The sequence below is a fragment of the Chanodichthys erythropterus genome, chromosome 5, assembly GCF_024489055.1.
Source record: "Chanodichthys erythropterus isolate Z2021 chromosome 5, ASM2448905v1, whole genome shotgun sequence".
NCBI classification, from domain to species: Eukaryota; Metazoa; Chordata; class Actinopteri; order Cypriniformes; family Xenocyprididae; genus Chanodichthys; species Chanodichthys erythropterus.
Window position 1 is genome coordinate 7,478,230 of NC_090225.1, and position 18,162 is coordinate 7,496,391.

General features: G+C 38.3%; 1 protein-coding gene across 4 annotated transcripts in view; it reads right to left on the minus strand.

The window, feature by feature from the left end:
- tet1 (tet methylcytosine dioxygenase 1) overlaps positions 1-18,162 on the minus strand; it is a 55,172-nt gene that overhangs the window by 6,319 nt on the left and 30,691 nt on the right. For 3 of the 4 annotated variants that reach the window (XM_067385850.1, XM_067385849.1, XM_067385852.1), the window contains 8 exons: positions 13,505-15,617; positions 13,326-13,416; positions 11,383-11,476; positions 11,088-11,296; positions 9,113-9,263; positions 6,649-6,738; positions 6,041-6,178; positions 5,617-5,929 (listed from right to left, as the gene is read on the minus strand). In XM_067385850.1, the coding sequence (XP_067241951.1) occupies positions 5,617-5,929; positions 6,041-6,178; positions 6,649-6,738; positions 9,113-9,263; positions 11,088-11,296; positions 11,383-11,476; positions 13,326-13,416; positions 13,505-15,617 (3,199 nt within the window). The remainder of the gene's footprint in view (positions 1-5,616; positions 5,930-6,040; positions 6,179-6,648; positions 6,739-9,112; positions 9,264-11,087; positions 11,297-11,382; positions 11,477-13,325; positions 13,417-13,504; positions 15,618-18,162) is intronic. The other variant, XM_067385851.1, reaches the window with a different exon arrangement.

Here is an 18,162-nt window from a genome sequence, read left to right on the forward strand (position 1 = left end):
TTAATTTTACTACAGTCAAACCTGAACATAGAGGGCGCCATTTTGTTACACGTAACATCAAAATTCAATAAAAAATAACAAAAATGAACAGGTGTGTTTTATAACAGCTTGAAAAATCTGTGTTTGATCTGATTTCATCCTCTTATTTGAGTTTTGGCTCAATTTTACCATACTATTACAGCCACACTGGTTCATTTGTATGTGTATAATGGTGTGTTGTGTGTGTGTTTGTCTGTGAATGTGTGTAAGTGAGTGGGTGTTTCTATTTTGTACTCTTGGTGTTTTAGAGTGTAACCCCTTTCTTGCAGTTCATTTTTTACTGCTTTGTGGCTGAATTTTTGCTTTTATTTCACACATTTGCATAAACTTGCTCTGTCTTATAGTCGTGCTGGTTCATATATATGTGTGTGGGGGGAGGGGGGTGGGGGTGGTTGTGTCTATTTTGCACTCTTGGCATTTCAGAGTGTCCCCCCTTCAGTGCTGCACACTTTGTTTCTGCACAGTGTCTGATTTGTAGTTTGTACCAACAAAAGATTCTCTGAGTTGTTGTATTTTTTCGTATTTCCCATTCATTTCCTATGTCGGTCATTTTTGACCGAAAAGAAGGTAAGTGTGACTATTTTTTTTACGATGCCTTAACATGTCCGAATCATGTCCTTGATTTTTTTGTGTGTTCATATTGGTAATGCTACAAAAGTCACCAAGTGTCATCTCATTCCGACAAAGCTACGATTTTTAACAATTCAAAATATAAAATCTTTCGGTCAGAAATGACCGAAGAAGGCCAGAGGGTTAAATATATATTTTCAGTTGTTTATTTTATTTCAAGTAACAAAAATGTTTGTTTTTTTTAATGTTTTTAGTATACTATAATAACCCTGGTGTCCAATAACAGATATGGTAATGATCATTTCTAAAAAAAAAAAAAAAAGATTTTTCAAGGAACACCCTTGCTCACACTTTGGGACACCCTGCTCTAGTGCAGTGGTTCTGGAGCACCCACATCACTGCACATTTTTGATGTTTCTTTTATCTGACACACCTATTTAACTTCTTGGAGACATTACTAATGCGCTGATGAGTTGAATCAGGTCTGTTTGATTAGGGAGACATCTAAAATATGCAGTGCTGGGGGCATAGGCGGAGGGTAAACCAACTCCAGGGTAAGGCTAATGTCACATTTGGTTTTGAGTTTTGTTCATGTTCTTGTTTTCAGATCTTTCATTTTGAAGTTTACTCATAGTCATGCTTAGTGATGGCCGATTTCGAAACACTGCTTCATGAAGCTCCGAAGCTTCATGAATCTTTTTGTTTCGAATCAGTGATTCAGAGCGTGTATCAAACTGCCAAAGTCACGTGATTTTAATAAACGAGGCTTCATCACGTCATCACTGTTTCGAAACAGTTCGAAATTTCAATGGTTCACCAACAGAGGGCGATGATAAAGTGAGCCCATGAATCATGCAGATTCACTGAGAACTATTGAACAAGTGTCTAGGGCTTTACCCTATGGTTTTACCTGATCTCTGATCAGTTTTATACAGTTGTACATGTTTTAATTATACATTAGAATAATTAAAATGAATAATGGTTATTAATCTCTTATTGGCCTGTTTAGCTTGAGCCATGGAACAGAGAAACAAGCCTTTAAAATTGATAAAAGAACACAAATTATACAGACACTCTATATTTAATCTTATTAGATGATTAGTTAATTCCATTTAATTGATTTTACTTTAAATAAAACTTTTGCAATACATTGGTTAAAGTGTATTTTTAACGCATGTTTGGCCTGAGTTTTGTTGCATTTGCACTGTTCTGACCACTAGGGGTCACCGTGGAGACGGGTGTCAGATTGTTTCGAAGCCTCGAATCATTACGGCACATTTGATTCAGCTGCTTCAGTGTTTCATGAAGCCTCGATCTGCCCATCACTAGTCATGCTTCCTGTTTGTTATGTGATTCCCTTATCCTGTCACATGTCTCATGTGTCTTGTTCTGATTGGTTCCCTTGTCTATATGTCACATTCTCATTGGTTCATTGTTCATTGCTTTCAGGTGTGTCTTGTTAAGTCATTAGACTTTGTGTAGAAATAGCCCTCTTGTTTCTTGTTCTTTTGTCTAGCTTTATTTGTGTAACCGCTGTTAGTAAGTTTTCTATGGTCATGTTTCGGTCATGTTTCGGTCATGTAGCGGTCATGTAGCCAAGTCATTGTTTTGTTCACTTTGGATCATATTCAATAAAACTGCAAATGGGTTGAAATCAACTTGCCTTCAGTGGACTATTCATTTCAGAAAGCTAGAACGTCTACAATGGACCCAGCAGTTGCTTTGCTACATTTGCTTCAGGGGAATCATCCCCTCGAAGTTTTGTGGCACCTGGTGGGATTCAATGAGGTAGCTCTAAAAGACATTTTTCGCAATGGCTTAAATGAGTGGTTCAACTATCTAATGCCCAATAGCAACATCCCAGTGACTCTTGAGGAATATACTGACTATGCACTCTTGCTAAGCGGTTCCTTGTTTACTGTGGGACTTGTGGATGAGGAGCCCCGCAATCCCACAGTACTCCGAGCCTGTTCACGTCATGGCCACAATGCCAAATTCAAGTCACGTCAGGGCTTCTCAGCCAACGTTTCTTAATGTCATGGGCGCTACCCCAAAGTCTCCCAAAGAAATTTAATATACTGGGTATAAAACTGTTTTGTTCATGTAGTCACGTCATTGTTTTGTTGACTTTGGATCATATTCAATAAAACTGCACATTGGTTCAAATCAACTTTCCTTCAGTGGACCATTCATTACAGCTAAGGAGATGTGCTTCCCCTTTTAAAGACATACATTTCCTTGTAATAGTTTCAATTTACTTGTCGTCGCACAACCTACACAGCCCAACATTAACGCACATGAAAATGTATTTGTTATTAAAGCATCTACGTTCACAAACCACTGTTAATTTTAACAGAAAAGTGAGCATACTGTATGAGGGATTTGGCATGGCAAAAAGCGTGCAAAGAGCGCTCCCTTTATAAACAATAAAAAGCTGTTATTTTACTTCTCACAAAGTTCTGTTATAATAATAAATGAAGCTGTCTGCACAATGAATCTCTTATTTACATAATGTGTACACTTTGTTCATTATTATGAGAGGATTTGCGAGCATGCAGAATTGAATATTTACGACTCAAAACACTGGAGTTTTTAAACTTATAGGGATAGTTCACCCAAAAATGAAATTTCTGTCATTAATTACTCACCCGCAAGACCTTTGTTCATCTTCAGAACACAAATTAACATATTTTTGATGAAATCCGAAAGGTTTTTTATCCCCCATAGAAAGCAACATAATTTCCACATTCAAGGTCCAGAAAAGTAGTAAAGACATCGTTAAAATAGCCCATGTGATGGGTTATTTTAACATTAATGTTAAGTGGTTCAACATTAATGTTATGAAGCCATGAGAATAGTTTTTGAGCACAAAAACAAAAATCTCTTCATTGTATAGACAATGCAGGCTTCCGGGTTCTACATCAGAACGCCGGCTATTGGCCGATGCTGTTCACGTGAGCACCACGACGCATGCATGTGATGCTGACGCAGAAGCCGGCCAATACGGAGTCTGCATTCTGATTAACAATGTCTTTACTACTTTTCTGGACACTGAATGTGGTAAATACATTGCTTTCTATGGGGGATAAAAAAAAAAAAGCTCTCAGGTTTCATCAAAAATATCTTCATTTGTGTTCAAAGATGGACAAAGGTCTTATGGGTTTGGAACAACATGAGGGTGAGTAATTAATGACAGAAATTTCATTTTTGGGTGAACTTTACATCTCTGATTGGCTGTTGTGTTCAAGAAATCAACAGCTGTAAAAACACATTATAAACAGAATCCTTTGACGTTCTCCAGTGCGCAAACACAGATACTCACTGGATCGTTTCCCATTCCCAAATATGCTATTATTATGGAGAAAGCTGATCCTAAACCTGCAGTTGTGGGCAGCTTTTCCCTCTAAAAGCAATCAGAAGCAGCAGCAGCAGGCAGTGGTTTGAGTGAGAAAATTCCACACTAGTCTCAAATCCATGGCCAGGGAAAGGCTAAGCCTTGCCCAGCCTTACACAGGCTTGGCCTATGGCTCAGGGTTGGGAACCACTGCTCTAGAGGACATTGTGTGTGCTTCTCAAATGGAAAACTGCATCCTATTGAGGCTGCATCCTTCCTAGACCAGTCCTTCTGAGGCTTCTAAGCTAGACTACTCAGCAGCATTGAACACTAGAATGAGATTAGTTGTTATTAAGTGCACACGTCACACATTTTCCCGCCCCCACCGCCACAGCACAAAAATACTTTTAAAATTTAATTTTGGAAAAATACTAACTGTAATATTATAATACTAGTAAAGCTGATTTGACACAATATGCATTGTAAAAAGCACTATATAAATAAAGATGACTTGACTTGACTTAATACTATTAAAGGTGCTACAGAGGATGTTTTCGACGACTGAGAAACCAAAGACTGTTAGTGAGTTTTTGAAATGAGTGCATGCGTAAGAACAACCCCCCTCCTTCACAGCTCATTTCGAGGGAACGCCTCCCAAAACTTGTGCACGAGTATCGGAACACGAGTGTTTACCACCGCCATTCGCTGTGTCGTGTTAGTGGATTCATTATGTCGGACTCACCGCAGGGAAACAAGGAACGTCATGACAGTAACTGACAAGCCAGAGGGCCAATCCGTGCACGTCTCTCACAAGAAACGTAATGGCAGTGATTGACAAGCCAGAGGGCCAATCGTTTACGCGATGATCGCGTAAATGATTGGTTGATGTTTTTAAGGCCCTACCTCGTGCACAGAATATGTATATTAATATTATTCCTTTCAGTGCACCTAATAAATAGTCTTTTATCAGTTAGTAAAGACAGTTTCAAGTAATATTGCAAAAATGTATAAAACAAAACATCCTCTGTTACACCTTTAACTATTACTATTATCTGGCTTTCTATTAATGCAATATAGTAAATGACAACCGTCTGTGGTCTCCCAGTCGCTTATATTATTGGAAGTTTAGTTTTATGTGATTAATTTACACCACAACAAAAGATAACATGTATGCCTTCATCTCCGAAAACATTATTTTTGTATTACATTTCATAATGAACTTAGCGAAGCTCAGTACCACCTCGTTTTCAATCAGTTGTTTTTCGTGAATTGGAATGTGTGCAAAGGATTGTGGGTGACTGAAAGACATGAATGATACTGCATCCTTCTAAATGAGCTGAATGAAGGACACAAAAGTCTTGATGACGTAGCAGCCGAGATATGCAGCCTCAATAAGACGCAGCCTTGTTTGAGAAGCACCCAGAGTAACAGATCCTGAAGCCTCCCCAGCTCTGCACATGTTGAATGTTTCTTTTATTGGACACACCCGGGTCATGTCATGAAGTACTCTACAAATCAGCTGAAGATTTAATTCAGCTGGGTTCAATTAGGGATCCAAAACATGCAGTGCTGGAGAGCCTCCAGGAACGGATTGAAAATCCCTGCCTTAAACTAGCGTGTATGCATTGTGAAGATGGCATGGCTCCAAAGAAAGAAGTCTGAACTGGAGATACCTTTAAGAGGCTCGTTCTTGACTTTCACAGGGGTGACCTGCTTACTTTCCAGGCCGCTTAGTTTCTCAGCATGGGCTCTTTTAGCCTCCTGCCTCCTCTTACGCGCTGACTTGACAGGCTCAGCCAACAGCCGCACTTCTCTTGGGAAGGAAGAGAGGACCTGCAGTGCCCCAGTCTTTATCTTGGCCCACTGGCCCTCAACATGGCCGAACTCATCCGTGTCAGACATCTTATAGAGCGGCAGGACATGCAGCTGCTCGTCCTCTGGAATGTTCCGCACTGCACGGTTATCCTCCTTTGTTAAAGTGCATACCTGCAGTTCACAGGAAGCAAATGTATATGAGCAAACATTTCCGAATGGTGTTATTAAAGGAAATGGAAAAAGTAAGGACAATGACATTACGATAGTGGAGGTGAGCCTCACCACAGTGCTTCCATTGGTCATGTTATGTGTGTCTCTGTGGGCATGAGCACAGAAGTCCACACAAGCAGTCACACCAGAGAACGGTCGACCTTCCCTCCTGCCCAGCCGACAGTCGTTCCCCTGCTGCTCCTGCTCCACCTGATGGGTTACAGATCATTACCTTACTTCCCTTACAAATCTACACAGAGCTCAGTTAGCGTTGTTTAGGATGCTATCCAGCTTATTTTTAATGTAAGAGCAGGCACGGCCATTTGTAACTTGAAAGTGTGAGGCTTCTGGTGTCATGTGCTTCCAGTTATTAAAAAATAGCCAGTTACACTGCTTTATATTGCTATCATATTATTTTATTATCGTAATCATAAGCACACTGGTTTGTGGCACAAATCGTCGCTTTGTTTTTCTTCTAGTTATTTACTGATAGCGACCTAACGGATCTTAAGTCTCATACATTCACTTACTTCTGCGTTGCAAAATAAAGTGGCTAGAAATCACAACATTATCAAAAGTCACATAATCAACTTAATGAATTAACATATTTTACTGCTGAGCCCTGCTTAAGAGCAGCTTTAACACTGTGACAGAGTTCATTTTGATGATGTAATTCATACCTGGTTCTGAAAGGCCTTAGGAGCGAGTCTCTGGTAGACGGGTGCCAAATCTGATGCCAGATTCTGTAAGTTTTTCTCCAACTTCTCCTCCTAACCACAAAATCAAAAAAATATTGTAGTTTGAAAGCTGATTTAAATTACCATAAATCTGAAAATACACTGCTGTCCAAAAGTTTGGGGTTTCATTTTTTATTTATTTTATATATTTATTATGCTGTAGAACGTGTTTTCAAAAGATGTAATATAAGTCTAAGGTGTCTGTGAAGTTTCAGCTCAAAATACCCCATAGATTTTTTTTATTCATTTTTTTAACTGCCTATTTTGGGGCATCATTAAATATGCGTTGATTCAGGCTGCGGCCCCTTTAAATTCTCGTAGTCCCCGCCCCCCGAGCTCGCGACTGCCTTAAACAGCATAAACAAAGTTCACACAGCTAATATAACCCTCAAAATGGATCTTTTCAAAGTGTTCGTCATGCAGCATGTCTAATTGCGTAAGTATAGTATTTATTTGGATGTATACATTTGATTCTGAACGAGTTTGATAGTGATCCGTGGCTAAATACACACTGTTGAAGAGATATATAAAGAATGAAGTTGTGTTTATGCATTATACAGACTGCAAGTGTTTAAAAAATGAAAATAACGACGGCTCTTGTCTCCGTGAATACAATAAGAAACGATGGTAACTTTAATAACATTTAACAGTACATTAGCAACATGCTAACGAAACATTTAGAAAGACAATTTACAAATATCACTAAAAATATCATGTTATCATGGATCATGTCAGTTATTATCGCTCCATTTGCCATTTTTCACTATTGTCCTTGCTTGCTAACCTAGTCTGATGATTCTGCTGTGCACAGATCCAGACGTTAATACTGGCTGCCCTTGTGTAATGCCTTGAACATGAGCTGACATATGCAAATATTGGGGTCATACATATTAATGATCCCGACTGTTACGTAGCAGTCAGTGTTATGTTGAGATTTGCCAGTTCTTCTGAGGTCTATTAAATAAATGAGATTTATATAAGAAGGAGGAAACAATGGTGTTTGAGACTCACTGTATGTCTGTACTCTTGTTATTCAACTATGCCAAGGTAAATTCAATTTTTAATTCTAGGGCACCTTTAAATGACGTCTCTTATGCTCACCAAGGCTGCATTTATTTGATTCAAAAATACAGTAAAAACAGTAACATTGTGAAATCTTATTGCAATTTGAAATGATTTTTTACTATTTTAATATATCTGAAAATGTAATTTATTCCTGTGATGGCAAAGCTTAATTTTCAGCATCATTACTCCAGTCGTCAGTGTCACATGATCCTACAGAAATCATTCTAATATGCTGATTTGCTGTTCAGAAACATTTCTTATTATCATCAATGTTGAAAACAGTTGTGTTGCTTAATAACTGTATAGAAACCCTGATACATGACTCTATTTTTGAAAGTTCAAAACAGCATTTATTTGAAACAGAAACCTTTTTTAAAATTATAAATGTCTTTTCTTGCACTTTTAAACAATTGAATGCATCCTTGCTGAATAAAAGTACTAATTAGGAAAAAAAATCTTGACGATTAACACTTTACAATAAGGTTACATCAGTTAACATTAGTTAACTACTTTAGTTAACATGAACTAAGAATGAACAATACTTCTACAGCATTTATTAATCTTAGTTAATGTTAATTTGTGTTTACTATTATGTTTACTAATACATTATTAAAATCAAAAGCTGTATTTGTTAACATTAGTAAATGCAAGGTGAACTAACATGAACGTGAATATTTTTATTAAGTAATATTAACAAAGGTTACTAAATACTGTGACAAATGTTTTTCTCATTGTTAGTTCATGTTAGTTAGTACATAACTAATGTTAACAAATGAGACCTTATTGTAAAGCGTTACCCATAATGTTACACATAATTTCATGCAGCAAAAGCTCTGTGCATTGCGACCACTGTTATTGTTTATATTCGATTTTCACGGTACATTTGCAATAAAAACAGAGCGTCTCTCCACCAATGCAAATCAGGCACCTGTTCAATATTCAATGCCACAGCACTATTTCAATGCACATTTTGCATCTGGTTAAACTTTATTGTGTGAGTTTTTGCAATGAAATCCACACAAAAGTCATGCAACTGTTCTACGGATTTGCCCCTTGATTTAAGTGTGAGTGTTAGTGATTTATTATTAACTTTATTACTTAGAGCCACTAGATGGCAACAGGTTAAACTGGTTCAGGTAAAGAAGGTAATTCAGGTATACTCACACAGGATATTCTCATGAGAGTTGCACATCTCATTTAAAGTTACTATGGCTTGTTGGCAGGATTTTGAAAACCAGTATAATGATCCAGAACAAAGCCTTTCTTCACACATTTCCAGTGTGCCAATGTTGAAAATCAATGGACTGAGAGTATATCTCCAACGAGACCATCTAGTGCTCACCTCCTCAGGACAGTCTCCCTGCAGTCTGAACTTCCGGGGCGTTTTACTTCGTGCAAACTTGCAGCCATTGAAGTACATACTCCAGGAGCAACCAAAGGAGAAAGAGGCACCACAGGTCTCTGGGTCCAGGCCCTGACATGCACAGGTACGACTAACAGGAGAGATGAAGAAGATGAGGTAAGTTACAGTGCAATAATATACCACAATACAGAACTTGCTGGTGGTGCTATTATTTAACAGAAAATGACATTATTTCACCACTATATTAAAGAGGTCATATTATGCCTTTTTACAAAGTCTTGATTTTGTTTTTGGGGTCTACTAGAATAGATTTTCATGCTTGAATGTTCAAAAAACACTTTTCACATATTTCACATTGTTGCAGCACCTCTCTTCCCACTCTGTCAGTAATGCTCAGTTTAGTTCCTGTCTCTACGAAGCCCCTTCTTCCAAAAAGCGCAATATGCTCTGGTTAACTGGACCAACATGTTGTGATTGGTCAACCACTTTGAGTGTGTTTCAGGAATGTCACGCCCTCACCATTAGCATGTGTTTTAACACACTAATAACTCAACTCAACTCAACCAAGCCTCACCCCCCTTTTTTGTGTATGCCCTGGGAAAGAATTATTTAAAGAGCTCCTGTGGTGTAAATCAAGTTTTTAATGTTGTTTATATGTTTATGTGGTGTTTTTAATATGCTTTAAGACAAACCATGTGCAAATTCATTATTCACAGTATTTTCTGTTTAAAACTGCAGTGACTCAAAAACATGGGTTGAAATCATCCTTGTTCTCTGTCACAAATATGTTTTAACCAATCACGTCAATGTGCGGGCGGACTTTAGCATATCATTAATTATGCTGCGAAGCAGGGGGGTCTCAAGAGAAGCCAGGTTATCTGTATATTTTTCTGTTCATAAGAAAAATAGCAATATAGTGGGTGAATTATGTATATGATGTATATTACAATGTTATGATGAACTATATGCCTTTCTCCACTGATGTTCGAAGTTGCTCAAAGTGTTTCTAAGGATGCCGATTTTTAGAGGGCATCTGTTTGACAATGAGATTGTGAACGGAGGAAACATGGTTTTCGTAACATTAGCTTTGTTAAAATAGTCAAGCAAAAGGCTAATCATATCAATTACCTCTATAAGTCTGACATTGTAGAGAGTGATAAATAAAACGCATTACCATTCTGATACATTGATTTGTAGACGTCTCTGTGTAATTCACTCTTCCACTTCTTCTGAATCAGTTTCTGGTTCAAACATATACGGCTGAATTAAACCAGTATTTCCTTGCCATCGTGTAGCGTTTACTACAGTAAAGTTGAATGAGTGGATCAGGTATTCTGAGCTCACGTGATTGGGTGGAGGCGGAGACTAATTTGCATATTCATGGTCTCTGTATACTAAATGAAGCAATGGTGTAGAGTAACATTCAAGCTATTTTAAGGCATGAAATTATGTTCACAGAATTTTTTTTTAAATATGTCATTTTAGTGATCAAAGATGAGTTTTAAGGGATAAAATTATTGACTACAGGGGGACTTTAAATGAGGGATACGGTAACGGTAAGAATACAATCGAGGTGTTTCAGGGAGTTCAGAAAAAGTGCTTACTGATATAGAGAATAACTTCCTTTGGAGTGGACTTTGTGCTTTGTAACTTTGCAGATCTTGTTTATGCTCAAACAGCATGAATAACACACTAAAGAAAGTTGAAAATGTGAAAAGGCATAATAGGGCTTCTTTAACTTTTTTGACATACAACTAAACTAGCCAGGTCTTTTCAGTGTAATGTACAGTTACAAAATGATGATGCGAAGGAGTTGTGGTGTAAAAGCTTAAAGAAAAGTACTTCACAAACACTTCATCAATAGCAACCTCCAAATGTTCTTTTGTATTTGTGTGAGGGAGTGTGTACGTGAATCATTCCCACACACTCTGTCCGTATGTTACTTGTGACTCACTCCTCATTGAGGGCACAGCGGCGGCTAGTGGGCGAGCCATATTTGCAGAGAGTCTGTGTGAGCTCCTGGTACAGCCTGTCAGCCACACTGCGTGGGATCCCCTCCCAGGCCAGGATGAGAATGACTACCACCGCGTTCTGACAGCAGTGACCAGCACGCTGCCGCACAAGACACAACAACTTCTCTTCCTCACTTCCTCGGCGTATGATCTGCAGAATTCAACACATGTGCACACTGTATATGAAGAAACAGACATTTTGCAAGCTCTTCTTCATATTTCATATAGGTCACTCACCCACTTGGCGATTGGGCAACCCTGTGAGCTCCTCCCCTCTTTACCAGTAAATACCACAACCTCCACACGGACTGCATTGCCTTTCTCACCGTATCTGTGATGAAAAAAGTACATTGAGTTATGTGTATTCTAAGCACTTTAACACAGGAGTTTTCAAACTTTTTATTGCAAAGGAATATGATGATCCCTTTGCAACAGACCCCCATCATACAATATATAAAGGTAGCTACCTACATTATTATTTTTTTGTTTTTTAAGAGAAACATTTTGAAATTCAGATTTTTTTATTTTTTATTTTTTCAAAACTATATGCAATTTTAATTAGTTAAAATTCAGTATGCAGATAGTAAGATGGGTTATATTATTTATAATATTTAGGGTTAGGGGTCTGAAACAAGAAACTCTAACAAGAAAGTTTAAGAAATATCAATACAGTGTTCCCTTGCAAACACTGCAAGTGTCATACTTTTGGATGCACAGCACGGGTGATGGGAAATAGTATCGCCACAACATCAGACTTCAATAATTATAGCAGTTCAGTAGTAACCTCTCAACCTCTGTGGTGAGAATCACTCTATGGGCCCCTTGAACCTAGTTATGGGCTTCCTGTTTCTTCTTCTAGAGAGCATGAAAGTGTGTTTCTGCTAAAAACGCATCTGTGGTTGCAGATTGAATGCAGAGAAGTCTATAGCTACATTTATACTTCTCTGTACTCTGAATACTCTGTATGTCAAAAACATTGCACAACTGGGTTACACACTCAGTATGAGTTGGTTGCCAAGCTAGAGTTTTAGTATTTAATGACGCAAACAAATTAGCTACATTTACATGCAACCTAATAATCAGCAATTCACTTTACTAATAGATCAATAGGAGAAGTCTGGTTATCAAAAAAAACTGTATTTGTAAAGAAAACTGTTTTAAAAAATGCAATACTAATAATAATTAATATTAAATAATAATGTTATTACTTTTTAAATATATATATATATATAAAAAAAAAAAAATTAGGATAAATATTAAGCTATAAATGTTTCTCCACATATTACAAAGTTTCCCAACATTCCAAAATACAGTTCTACATTTTAATATTTGGCTTTGTAGAGAAAACAGGGATCAGGAGAAAGATGGGGAATTTGACATTTGATACACCCAAGGTAAAAGGTAAGCAATAAATGTAAAAATTATACATTTAAAATTAAAAAACTAAATTTATAAAATGGTTAGTTCCTGTCCTTGATTATGATTGGTCAATAGCTGTGTTTTATTCAAGATAAAACACGGTTATGACCGCTTCACCCAACGGTTCTGTGTATCACTACACAACATCCTTAGCATCCGCTCTTTGCAGCGTAAACTGTTCTCAATTGATATTGTTCATTGAATCTTACTGTATTATGTAGAAGTGTACTGTGAGAAAGAGATGGAGTGAGCAAGTTTATTACCTGCATTCAGATTTAGCATTTTCCTTCAGGTCAGTCCTATGTTCATAATAAAAAATCTGTTTAAATATCAGCTGCAATATCTTTTCCTTTCAGTTAAGGGGTTTCCCCGTGACTGACAGCGCTAGTCAAAGCATTTGTCAGCTGCGTCTTGTTCCGTGTTCACAGCAATTCAGTCTTTTCAATATAAAAGTCTTTGCGATTGAGTGAATCATTCATAAAGACAGTCTTTGCCGCCATCTAATGGCGTAATAATCTAACTTCTGTTGCTGTTCCCGGTCAGGGACTATTTTTTTCGGCGGAAGGAAGGTTTTTAGTAATTTTACTTGTGATTTTACTTTAGTGATTTTCACTTATCATTGATACATTTTTTTTTAGGTATACGTGTAAATATAATTTAAATGATGCATTTAAATAAATAAAAAAGTTACTTATTTTTTTTGTGTTGGAGCCAGTGAAAACATTATTGCATGTAAACATAGCAGTTGAGATCCACTTTACCTGTTCTCCATCATCTCTCTCACTGCTGCTACATTCGGGCCAGATCCAAGGTGAGTGTAGTACGGACCCTCCTCTTTCTCAATTATATGTTCTGTAGAGGCAAATTGTGGCCATAGATGAATTGAAAGAACTTCTTGCAAACTATAATTTCAAGTTATGATATGGCTAATTTGACTTACCGACACAGTCACAGGAGGGCAGCTCTGTGGATTGTTTAGAGGGGGTGTTGAGGAGATTCTTGGTTGGTGTGTCCAAGAACCTCATTGGAGAATCCAAAAAGTTGTTGAGCGTGTGCTTGGTGGGAGTCTGTTCTCCAGCGTACGCCACGTCACCATTCTCCAAATGCACGTTGGATGTGGACAACACCGTAACACCTCCAGACTTCTCCACTTTGTAAAACCCATTTTGATTCGTGTGCAAGTGCTGATGATCATTTAAGCCGTTTGCTTTATGGTACATCCCTGGGCTTTGCGGCAAGTCTTTACAGGGTTCACTGGCCATGGTTTGCTGAGGTTGTTGTTTAGCACCATGATTTAGCACATCGTAGTTTTTCGATACCTGAGAAATCATTTGTTGTTCACATTCATGCTTCGGCCACTGGCTAGCACCAAGATGGTCATTTGTATGACTGTGAAAGAGTCCGTTTGGTGGCGGTAAAGAATGACTTTGAGCTCCATGTTCATATTTAAAGTGATAGCCGTTCTGCTTACCAGAACCTACAATGTCCAAGTGCTCTTTTTTCAGAGAGTTGTTGTAGTATAAGAGTTGCCTGTTCTCGTGATGAGCCTCCGCAATGTATTTTTTCAGGTCTATCTGAGCTTGTGGAAGAAACGGACTCCTCTTGTGCTGGAACCTCATCTTTTGTTGTAAAATGGCTTTCTGAATCGTGGCCTTGAGTGGGGTTTTCCTGTTGGGCGTCCTCTTGGCCAACGGAATCCTACAATGATTGCCATCAATCTCGGCAGCTTTCTTCTTAGACATCCTAGGTTTTGATGGTGTCATTTTAGGTTTCCTTTGCTTTTTCAAGTGCTGCCCCAAATAATTATGATTGTATTTCATTGTCTGAGTAGGCAAACCTTTCGGGGGACTGTTTTCCGAGACTTGCATCTGCCTCGATTCAATCATGAAAGCAAGCTGCACCAATTGAGCCGCAACTTCCTCCTCGTCCCTCTTTCTCGAGATGGGAGTCGCTTCTCCATGCTTATACTTCTTAAAAGTGCCTTCTAACCTGTCAGCTTTACAAAGTGCTTGGCCGTTTCTTCGGTTTTCCGTGGTATATGATAGCTTTTCACATTCTGAGCTGGCCACCAGAAGATCCTTCAAGGAAAGTTTTCTTGGAGTAGAGGCACAGCGCTCACTTTGACTTTGGGTGAAGTTGGCTGGCCAGTTTGGAGGGCTGCGGATGACAGAAGTCTGGTGCAATGATGAACTGATTACCGAGACCTTGTTAGAGAAAACATCTGAAACTGGTTTAGCCTCTCGAAGAGGTATGTGGTTGCTTGAAGCAGAGTATGTAGATGTTTCTCGCTGAGCGTCCTGACTATGGTTTTCAGTTTCACAGGGCACTGTTTGTGGGGTAGCTGCCAGTTGGGTCAAGGCCTCAATAGCTATAGCCTGATCAACGCTAATATTCCTATGCTGGACCAGAGACTGAACACTGGGTAAAGATAGTGCAATGTTATCATTCTGAGGAGGTTCTTCTGGACTTTCTCCTTGATTTAACTGACACTGATATGGTTCTTCTTTCGGCTCAGTTTTTAAACACATATCTGAGGCCTGAGGCCCAAAAAGCCTCTCCTCTAGACTTTTCCTTTCCGTACTGGAGAAGCAGACCACAGCTGCTAGTGTAGATAAAGCATCCTCGTAGCACTCGCTAGATTCTAAGTGCTTTGAGGGCTGGTCATCAATCTCAACCCATTGCTCCTCCAGTTTGATCTTCTTCAGAGGAATGATCTGTTCTTGAACTGCCTCAGGTTCGTGACTTTTATTAAACGTAGATCTATGGAATGTGGCATGTGGCTCGGTGGGATCCACATGTCTCTCAGTGTTTGGTTTCATGTGTTCAGCACCATTATGAGAGGTTAGAGAGATGGTGTAAGGGAGAAGTACATCAGTGGTCCTGGGATCCGTTCCAGGAGGTGCTGGTAACAAGCCATGCTGGAGAGGCGTGTGAACATCAGGTGGAACATTGTGTGTTAAGGATATGTAATGTGCCTCTTCCTCTGGTGCCGTACAGGTCTCCTCCATCTGCTCTGAGCTTGTGCCATTTACTGAGTTTGCCTCTGACTCAACCTGCAGTGGAAAAATATAGAGATGCTTCAGCATGTTTTGGCTGTGGTGTGAAGCAATACATACTGCAACTGGTAATTGCAACTTATGACAGCTGGTGCCACAGTGGATCATGGCACAGAACTTGGGGTGATTAAGCAATACATGAAAACAACTCAAAAACAAAAGTAACATTTAAAGGAACGCTCCACTTTTTTTGAAAATAGGCTCATTTTCCAAATCCCCTAGAGTTAAACAGTTGAGTTTTACCGTTTTCGAATCCATTCCGCCGATCTCCGGTTCTGGCGATACCACTTTTAGCATAGCTTAGCATAGTTCATTGAATCTGATTAGACCGTTAGCATCTCGCTCAAAAATAACCAGAGTTTCGATATTTTTCCTATTTAAAAAATGAATTATTGATTATCACGCCAGAATGAGAGTTCCTAGCCATATCGGCCTAGAAAATCGCAACTTTTCATTTTCATTTTCATTTTTTAAATAGGAAAAATATTGAAACTCTTTGGTCATTTTTGAGCGAGATGCTTAGAAAATCACATGCCTAGAAAATTTCTAATTTTAATTTTTTGCCAGTCTTAGTACACGAACTACACAAGAGTCAAGTTTTAAATAGGAAAAATATCAAAACTCTTTGGTAAAACTTATGCTAAGCTATGCTAAAAGTGGTACCGCCAGACCCGGAGATCAGCTGAATGGATTTGCAAATGGTAAAACTCAACTGTTTAACTCTAGGGGAGTTGGAAAATGAGCCTATTTTCAAAAAAAGTGGAGTGTTCCTTTAATTCATCATATTACAATAAAAGAAATGCAAAATGTCCACTGAAACAAGTTTACAAAAGACATCACTGTCTTAAACTTAATACATTCTTGAGGTAATAGAAAGCCCAATTTACTCACAAGAATATAGTTTACATTAGCAAATGAACATCCTATAGCTGATCAACTCTGTCCTATCACTGTTAATATGCATTTATCTAATATTCACTATATGCTGATTAATTAATTCACCATAATAACAACATTAGCTGAAGAATTTATATACAGGTCAAAGGACATGATTAACTGCAAAATAACAAAATTTTATTAATGAGAGAGTACGAAAAAAAAAAACATGTTCCAAACCATGGCTACATTACCCAAATATACTTTGATAAACCTATAATAATCATTTATATTTTAGACCTGTTACATCATATCCATTAACTGCTAGAAAGCCAAAATGTACATATTGTAGCTTTAATGTGCAATGAAAGTTTTTATTTTGTCATTTCTTTCAGTATGCCTTATGTGAATGTGTTTGTTGACTGCGTTTTGTGTTCTTAAGAGTGTTTAGGTTCATCACAATATCCAAGATATGCATTCGAGATGTACATTTTACCGGTTCATGCATTCCATGGGAATCGAACCCATGATCTTTGTGGCCCTGTTTACACCCAGTATTAAGATGCGTTTTGGTTGATCGGATCACAAGTGGACGACGCTAAATACAGGTGTAAACGGGGTCTAAAATGTTTTGAGCTTGTCCACTTACAACCACTTCCAAAACGCATTCGACCAGATTGCTTTCATAGCGTAAACATTATGGGAAGCGTGTTAGCCAGACATTGGTTTGAAGACAAAAAACATACCAAACACAATGTTCTCTCACCATTCCTGATTTCTAACACACACTCACAGTGTTCTGCGTGGTTTTGCGGCTGTCAGAGCAGAATTGATAGCTGCTGCTCTGTATGTTTTCTCCTTTCACGTTCATATGTAAATTGTGCAAGCTTATTTCATCCGTTAGATCGAAAGATCTGAAAAGGCCCATACATTTACCCACCCACAGACCCTCCCCTCGAAGAAATCAGGACAGAAGTGGTCAAAAGTGGACAAAAGAGACGGATTAAAACACCAGGTGTCAACGGGAATGTGTCTCTCTCGTCTACTTGTGAGCCAATCGACCAGAACGTATTTTAATACCAGGTTTAGTTTATATATACCACAATGTGAACATTATTGGAAACGCTCATTATAGCCTCATAATTGTTTTTCTATACAAGAAAATAAAAAAAGAGGCAATGAAGAGAAAAAAAACAGAGTGTGAGAGTCTTCACAGCACGCCTGCCTTACTGTAGCCTAAGTACCTCTAATAAAACACAATTTTACTACCCGCGTAAAGCAGTGTGCATGAGATGATTAAATACTTGCAGGAGTCAGTCAGTCACTTTGTGAAGAACTGTGGTTTTCATAGTTTTTTTTTTTTTTGTATTTAGGAAAGTTAAATTTGTCTCTTAGTGCAGTGTGTAAATAATTTCAGCAGCACCAACAACGTAGTATTCAGGAAAACTCCTTCATGTATCATTAACACTTATGCCAGAAGAGGGCTGATGCAATAGAGGGGTCGAAACAACAGTGAGGCAATAACTTGGCAGCCGCTGCAACTGTTATTACTGGGGGGAATAGGAAGAGAATGGTAATCGGCTCCTCTGATGTTTCCATCCAGTACTGAAACAAAAGCGGTCAGCATCAGATGCTGAGTAAAACTCCTTTCAATAACAAAGTAGTT